The sequence below is a fragment of the Pocillopora verrucosa genome, chromosome 8 (assembly GCF_036669915.1).
Source record: "Pocillopora verrucosa isolate sample1 chromosome 8, ASM3666991v2, whole genome shotgun sequence".
Lineage (NCBI taxonomy): Eukaryota > Metazoa > Cnidaria > Anthozoa > Scleractinia > Pocilloporidae > Pocillopora > Pocillopora verrucosa.
The window spans coordinates 1,172,082-1,180,983 of record NC_089319.1 but is presented as its reverse complement, the minus strand read 5'-3'; the positions used below and the strand labels follow the sequence as shown (position 1 = coordinate 1,180,983).

The following is an 8,902-nucleotide window of genomic DNA, read 5'->3' as shown; positions in this document are numbered from 1 at the left end:
AACACCATGACAACTAACTGTGATCCAATGAGGTGTTCACATGCTGATCACGCGTGCTATCTTGATGATGATTGACGTTGTCATGCACGGACAGGGCCGGGTCACATGACGAACACGAGATTTTTGCCCATAAAACTATTTTGTCAGTCGTTTTGTATTTCAACGTAATCTGATTACGATCATCTGGAGCATTATGGGGCAAACGCTCAAAATACTTATAGACGCATACGCAAGTCGTATTGTTCGCGGCCAATCCACACAAAAAGATGTTATCGAGCGGTAATTTTGGATCGGACAGAATCGCGAACGCTTGAAAGCCATGAAAGCATTGAATGCCTTGTATGTCTTGTATGCCAAGTATGCCAATGTCTTAGTTGAAAACGTAAACTCGTTGTAAAAAGCAAAATCTGAAATCTGAAACCAAACTGCATATACTCTATGCAATCTATTGAACAACACTACTACCGTGAGACTGAAGAACAAAATTCAAATGGATGCAAACTGCTAGTGAAGAAAGACACCATGTTGGATTCACTTGATGCCAAGGAACGTAGCTACGATAACAGTGCGAATGGTATTAATTTCACGATCAGAAAGGTGAATCTTATGTTTGTTTTCATTGTAGTTGTATGGATATTCTTTTTTAATAAATACATGATCCAAAATCCCGTGTTTTTTGTGTATAATGTTATTATGTCAAGTATTGTTTACGCAATTGTCTTGTCACAGGCGACCCAAGGTCACGTTTTCGAGAAAGAGCCAATCATTAATTCACGAACGCGTCACGCGTTGTGTGACTCAGAGTAAGTTATTCTAGGAACCGTTGAAAATTTTAACACGTTATAAGGAATAGTATAGGGAACGAAATATGGTCGATTTACAACGATAAATATTTCGAAATATGAAGATTTTTCTCGAAAAACAATAAAACTTACTCATATCCTGTGTATCCGTTGTAGTTTCTGGCGATTGTTGCCGTTTTAAGCTTGCTTTACCATCACTATTATTCACGTCATCTACTTTTATTACAATGGTAAAATCTGTACAGACATCACACCAACCAACTCGCGCGCAAAGTGAGAAGACTATGTTGAAGGCTTGAAATTATATTACGATCGATTTTCATCAAGAAATGGGCCAGGAATTTTCCACAATAGTGCAAATAATCGTGAAGGCTGATCGCGGAAAAGCGATTGCGTGACGCTCGGTAAGCTGTAAGATGACATGTTATTATATACCAGACGTAAAAACTCTTCAGATTCTCAGTCTGCATTTTTTACCCACTCTGCAGTCTATATTTTGTATCCGGTCTGCAGTCTGCTGTCTACATTTTGTACTAACAGGTATCCGTGGCACAAATACAGTTTATTTTTGGTTACATTTATTCGCACAACACACATAATCTACCACAAAATACCTGTGTGTGAGGTAATTCGACATTTTCATTCTTTCCCGCGTTAATAATCTTCTTTCCTTTTGTAAGAATGTAGACCACTTACAATGTTTCAAGTAATCCACCCACCCTAGAAAAAATAACTCTTGCATGCATAGCATGCCTATGTTTTGAGACAGGTGTATGCCCTTGGCCAGACTTGAGCTCACTATTTCAGTATACTAGTCCGACACGCGTAGTATCACAACACTTGATTCCACGGATCCAATACCATCCAGGTATCCCAGTTACCCTGCTCACAGGGTCTAGTTTAATCAAGGCTTTTGTTTGTGCGCGTGGTCGCGTGTGCGACAATTCTGCTTTTGTTAATTAACAGTAAACTATAATCAATACGCGACTTTTTCGCTTTTTTGTAAGTTTATGAAAGAATTTACAATAAACTTGACTGATCTTTACTCCCCAAACAACGGTGCGCCTTATAACCAAGTATTTTAGCGATATTTTCAGTTTGAAAACATGCAATAATGAAGTTGCCGAATTGGGGGTGCGTCTTATAGCCGAGTGCGCCTTATAACCGAATAAGTACGGTAATGTGTATTAATAGCCTTCAATTTTTTATTAATAGGGGAAGATGTCCTTAATGTGTTTTTCTATTCTGGCTTTATGCATGTTCGTATGAATGTAATAAAATAAGGCTGTTCTTATAAATATATATACGCTCTCCTTGTCCGACGACCGTTTTCATAAACGTGTAAAACCGCGATATTTTTGTAAAAATCTGTGATAATTACTGATAGTTTAAACGGAATTATTGTTACATTAGAGGTAGTTTTGCAGCTATTTCGGGGGGGGGGGGGATTACACACAAGTTATCATTGGGTCTACTTTGCTTTTTCAAAATATTTTGCAAAATAAAATGAAAACTTTCTTTGAAATATTCGGTTGTCTTATGCCACTTCAGGTATGTAGATGAATAAAATAATTATTGTTTTTAGTACTAATAAAAAAATGCTTATGTGAATATTTCAAGGCTTAGTTATGTAGATAAAGATGAAAAAAAGTTATATGATGATTAAGAAAACTTTGAAATAGTTCTTAGACGACAAATAATACCCCATTCACAACATCCACTAAGTTGAATTAAAACATTGAATAACAGAATTTCCCATAGGTTTCAAATAATCACTAATTTTTGTTTTCATTCTGCTAAATTTGAAGTTAAAAACATCGGTTTAAGCAGATGCTAAGAATACAATTTTTAACCATGTTTAACTAAACAGCCTTTAAGCATTGGTGTGAATTGGGTATAGGAAAAAATTGGGTGTAGGAAAATCTTACCTTGTCCTTCTGTTATTAGGGAAGCCAAAATGGTGAGAACAAAACAGTAGAATACAGACAGCATGTCCTCAGAAAGAACGCCCGTTATAATTGCAGCGAACAGCTACAGCAAGTTTTTCCTCCTCAAGAGAAACATTGGGCGAAACGAGACAGCTGCAGTTTAATATTTGTTAAAATACGTGACCTCCTATGTCTGATTATGAGGTTCTCAGTGGTCGTCACAACTGAATTAGTTTCCCTGGGAACTAATTGGTTGGTGAAACTCAAGATCAATGTCAATGGCCTATAATTTGAATAACTAGAGTGAAGGGAGGGGGGGGGAGAGAGGGTGGAAGGTGATTCACAAGCTAACACTTGGTATGAACAGACTAAAGAACCTGTCAAACAAATTTAAACTCTCCGAAAAGAAACTGGATATCAATTTTGTTGGATGAAAAGCCACGTCTAGGCTTTACTTCACATCTTCTTTCAGACTTTTCGATGCAAATGTAAATATTTACTTGCGAAACACTTATCCCTTCCCTTCTGCTGGAAATTTTCTCCATAACAACTGACTCGTTTCGGCTGTACTCAAGTTGTGCAAGCAAATAAGAGGTTACATGCCTGAACATCAAACGACTTCTTGTTATGTCAGTAGTTCATGAGGCACCGACTTAGCAAAAATTATAGCTAAAAATAATGTATTTGTCTTCTGGATGAGCTGAACTAGCGCGAACATTGCTGATTATCGGTAACGTGGGTGCGAGTGATATAGCACTGAGTTAAGGATATAAAATTAATTTTTATCTTAAACGATTCAAATTTTAATTTGTTTCAATTTAAAGATTTTAATTTCAATTTAATGATACAAATTTTAATGTTTCCACTCAGTCACCTCACACATGATCATAAAGCTGGCTCTGTTTCTATTCCGTCCCTCTACACTTAACACCTAACTGGATCACAAAGCTTACACACCCTGATTACACTCAATCGCTCTATATAAGATAAAAAAATTACGCTCTATTCCATGACGCGCGCTGAACGGCTTCTTCTGCCTTCATTTTGAAGTTTTGAGTCTAATTGAGGCTGGATTTACTTGTAAGTAAGACATTGAGCGTCCAAGTACCGCCAATGTTTTTGGAGAACCAGAAGCGCCTTGAGTTTCCTTGCGGATTGAAGTTAAATTGAAAAGCAATCGAATAGGTAAAGTTGGGGGATCCACGAATTTTCTTGTAAGATACGTGAATATTTTTCACAAATTTACCTTGCTCTCAGTTGATGTGACTTTATAATTTAGGTTTAACTAACAAACATCAAGAAAATACTTAAAGCCAGATATCAATTTATTGAGTTTCACCAGAATTTACTAAGTCGACACTATAGACCGACAATATAGGGAAAGTGATTGCTCTTTTCTGTAACTCATAGAAACAATTCTTGGGAGCTTTTAGTCAATCCACCAGCAAGATTGTTCTCAATCTATTTCTAACTGTTATTAAGCAGAAACGTTCTTTCGAACTAGGTGAAAATTACAGCGCTTTACTCCACTTTTAGTGAAAGAGCACGAGAGCCTCCTGAAAAGATATTCCAGATGTTAGCAGAAAAACAAAAATATAACAAGTAAATAAGGTTTTGCGTTAACTTGAATGCGCCATCATCTATAGTTAGTGTCATGCGCAGCAAAATATCGAAGGCCAACGGGCAAAAAAAATTAAAGAAGCCAGGTCGGCCTCCCCTTCCCCCCCCCCCCCCCCCGGGGAAGAAGGTAAGGTCAGTAAAAATTCATAAGCTCACGCATTCTAGCAAATTTTGTCTGTAAATTTTAATTCTAACCTCAAATATAAACGCCTCTAGAACCACAAGTTGTGCTGTTTGTTTACAGTAACATCATCATCATCATCAATCTTTATTTATACACGAAATCATATCATTTTACATGGTCTTCCTAGGAATCGTGTTTAAATTATACTAAAATACTTTAAGAACTGCTGACTATAATATTAAACATACAAAAACAGAAACGAAAACTTATATCATGAGTAACAAGGAACTATTTACTATAATGTTAAAAATACAAAAACTCATATCATGAATAATAAGAGTTACAATGGTGTATCAGAGAAATCTTTCCCATGAAACTAAGTTTTAAAAACATTCAAACTAGGCAGTTTTTAATCTCAGAAGGAATCCTATTCCACAGAACAGATCCTCTGTAGTGTAGGCTCCCTTTCGCAGACTCAGTTCTGGGTCTGGGGACATAATAATTTAGCTCAGAATTTCTAAGATTGTGTGAGTGTACATTTGAGGTGTTGGTAAAGATCCGCCTCAGATACGATGGGGAAAGATTATTATGTATTTTATACATTGTCACAGCCAACTGTTTAAGTCTTATATATTCTAGCCTTTCCAAGCCAAGCTCATCCAACAAAACACTTGAGCGAACGTCATAGTTAGAAAAGGTGAGAATTCTAGCAGCCCTATTCTGCAGCTTTTGAAGATTGTCTGCTAGTCCCTTATTACAGTAATTAAAATATGGTATCACCAGTGCATTATACATATTCACTCTAGTATCAAGTGGTATAAAATTACTTACACGCCTCAAGATAGCAATACCAGCGGATATTTTCTTTGAAATGGTATGAATGTGTGGGCGCCAGCTTAAAGATTCATCGATTTGAACTCCAAGGGTTTTATGTTCAATTACTCTTTCTAAGGGAGTGGTATTGACTTTGACTGTGAAGTCACTATTTATTTGGGATAACTTAAATTGGCTCCCTATAAGCATGTATTTAGTCTTCTTCACATTTAAAGTTAATTTGTTTGCTGACAGCCATGACTGGATTAAATTAATATTATTATTCATTTTATATTCAAGGACCCCTGGGTCTTCTGCAGATGTGGTGAGGGTAGTATCATCTGCATACAATCTGGGTTTTGAAAACAAATCACATGAAGGGAGATCATTAATATAAACAGTGAATAGGAGAGGGCCTAAAATAGACCCCTGTGGAATACCACATGTTATATTACAGAAATCAGATTGAGCTCCATCAATGAACACGGCTTAATAACAAAATCTAAATAATGACCCAAAAAAATTAAGAGTAATTGAGTTTCAAAACAAATATCAATTAGCGCTTCAAAACAGAATTACCACTACAAGCTAAGAAAAGTGCTGCCATGCATTTCAATGAAGAAATGTAATGATCACTTTACCATGTCCAGCAGTATTATAACAACATTCATTTTGCTGATTTGTTCCGTTGTTGAAAGAACCTCCCCCTCCCCCACAAGAAATATTTTTATTCGCACCTCCACTTCCCCCAGAGTACCCTCCACCTCCCTCAGGTAACTCTTTAGCTGCAAGATAACCACCCCCACCTCCGAACCCACCCAAATGTCTTCCCCCCTCTCCCCCGGCTAGAAATCCTTTACCTCCCTTTCCCCCTCCACCAGAACCCCCTGAATCTTCTCCATTACTGTAAAAGCCGCCGCCACCACCACCACCTACAATCAAGAGATTTACAGTTGATATTAGCTACTGAAAAGATCATGGCTTTAAGTGATTCTGAAAAAAATCCAAATTTAAGCGACCAGTAGCACCTCTTTGTTCGAAATGCTGATGGGTGGCAATATAATGCAAAAAAAAATTCAGTATTTATAAAAAAGGAAATTCTTCACCTTTATCAGTATCAGTTTGTCCTCCATCTCCGTTCATTCCTCCTGACAGGAATAGGGAGTTGTACCCTGCATTCCCTGATGTGTTTATGGACGCATCACATCCCGAATGTTGTTCTGTCATTTTTGCAATTCCTCCTCCACCTCCGGCTATGATTAAAGGTTTGTTGTCTCTTACTACAAATGTACCTCCTCCGCCTGAAGCAGTTTCTTTGGTAGAATTTTTATTATGCCTTTCCCCTCTTTGACCAACAAGTATATGAATGATCTCATCTTTGGTCAACATAAAGTTTCCAATCATCCTCGCCGCTCTCCCTCCGTTGATAACATTGCCCTCACTGTACCCCCCTGAGGCTCCTATTGTTTCTATTCTGTATTCACCAGTGTATGGCACAGTCCACAGTTGAGTACCGTTGGACACTGTAACTTGTCCGTCATGATCCTGACCTGTGTAGTGACTGCCAACTGAGTCTGGACCCTTTGTTCCACTCTTACCAAGGTTTGTAAAAACAGCTGTAAAGCCTTCGTAAAACACATTAAGTAAAAATAAAAGTTATGATACCAGTAAAAAATTGTTATAATTACTTTTGGCTTTGCCAATACTGCTTTTACTCAGGGCCGCGGTTAGAAAGAACGCTAGTACACAGCCATTCTCTAAGAAACTATTTGGACCAAAGTGTCCGAATATGCTACCAAAAGCTGGTTTCATTAGAAGATAGAAAAGTTAAAGTACGGCTCAAACGTCTCCTGTGACCGCAAGAATACCAAGGTTTCCATTCCCTTCAGGTTACGTTATTGACTCAGTCACTTACGACCAGCTGAAATTCAAAATGTCAGAGTCAGAGGTGGAAATGCACCAAACGCAAAGCACAATTCCAGGCCACCGGGCGCTTTGTAAGGTGTTGAGAGGTTGAGAGAAGTGAAGAACCGTAGCGGTAATGTTGACCGAGTGAAAATTGATACAGTGTGACTATTGGACGAAAAGCAATTTGAGAAAACCTCAGCGGCATACCTAAGATAGAGCATTCTAAAGAGAAGGTAGCAAATAAGGCAAGCCAGGCTTTTAAATAATCCTGAATGCAAAACAAGAAACGAAAGGGCGTCCCTCGAAGTCGATTGAAGTCGTTAACCGGAAACCGTTGTTTTTCTGTTTCAAACTTGCGACGCGATTGAAAAAATTGAGACTTAATGGAGTAAAAGCAATGCAAAAAAAAAAAAACCATGAACCAGTTTCTGAAATGAACCATGAGCAGCAACACAATTATTCATATAAATCGTCTTTAGTATTTTGAATAACTTGTGCTATCCTAGATCATTCTTCTCGCAACTTCAAAGCCAAGGCTATCTGCTGTGATGTTCTGAGACTTTCATACTATTGAAATGCTAGCGATTGTATGGTGCTTATCCCTTTCAAATAAGTCTGCCCAATCACTTAAAAGAAATAAAGTTTAGGGGAGGAGCGTGCGAAACTTGTTACTTATCAGTACATCATGTTTCTTTAATAAAACACATGCAAGAATTTCAGCATGCGCATTGGCCGAGAGCACGTCAATTTATCCCAAACAGTGCAGAAAGTTAAAATCAAACTGATTGACAGGTAAGTCGCGTAAGCACAACGAAGTAAAATGGCTGACAGGTAAGTAAAAAGCAACAAAGTTTTAATTCAGAGTTTTAATGAGAATGCTGAAATAAAAACATCCAACAAACAACTGGTTAAAACTCTGGCTTCCAAAAACGACTATGAAAGTTTACAGCGATCGCCCATGACTAACATCGAGGAGTTAAACCAGCGCAACAGTTCGTGCGAAAGACACGAAAGAATACGAGCGTACGGGCTCTTCAATTTGGTTAACCTTCGAAAAATTTTTTCGGGCTGATTTATCCCAAATTGCACTCGAAGTCATGTGATTAGCTCTACTGATGAAAATATACGATTCCTTACCCTCATCACAATCATGGCCTTTAAATCCAGATCCATCAACACACAAACACTGATAGTCTCTGTCTGTAAACCCAGCTTGGCATGTTGCGTTATTCTTGCAAGGATTTTTCTTACAAGCATTCTTAGGAAGGAAAGAAATAGAGAAACTTAAAATGATATTTTGGCAGGCTAAAAAGTCCTTCCCGTGTGTTGAACGTCCGCACTTGCAATGGTGTGCGTATGTCTCACGCATGCAGTTCCAATTTTTGGGCTAGGTATTGGAGGTTTCTTGATTCCACCTGTCCACCTTCGTGGTCCTCGAGTGTACTCTTAATTTGTTGTTCGCGAGTGCTTTTGTTGCACTCTTTTCACGCAAGGTTGTTGGTGATATACGTGGATGTTCGCGTTATAGTTATTCCCGTTGCAAGAGGGTTATTTAAATTAGTAGGAGAGGCCGGGATATCCCTTGATTTCGTATCAGAGCTTTCCCGTACAAAGAGTATCCTCACCTCTGCTCCGCGGTAAATGTAACTTTCGTTTTTCACCAGGTCTCCATCATGTTCAATAGTCGCGTTATTCAGATCACACTC

At 38.1% G+C, this 8,902-nt stretch overlaps 1 protein-coding gene across 1 annotated transcript in view; it reads right to left on the bottom strand.

Annotated features, from left to right (window-relative positions):
* Positions 1-4,873: 4,873 nt before the first annotated feature.
* The window catches only part of LOC131787943 (ALK tyrosine kinase receptor-like), an 11,337-nt gene continuing 7,308 nt past the window's right edge, over positions 4,874-8,902 (bottom strand). Inside the window, exons 2-6 of the mRNA XM_066170770.1 lie at positions 8,822-8,902; positions 8,334-8,454; positions 6,395-6,913; positions 6,026-6,220; positions 4,874-4,962 (exon numbers count right to left, since the gene is read on the bottom strand). The exon at positions 8,822-8,902 is cut by the window's right edge and continues 175 nt beyond it. Coding sequence (XP_066026867.1) covers positions 4,874-4,962; positions 6,026-6,220; positions 6,395-6,913; positions 8,334-8,454; positions 8,822-8,902 — 1,005 coding nt within the window. The remainder of the gene's footprint in view (positions 4,963-6,025; positions 6,221-6,394; positions 6,914-8,333; positions 8,455-8,821) is intronic.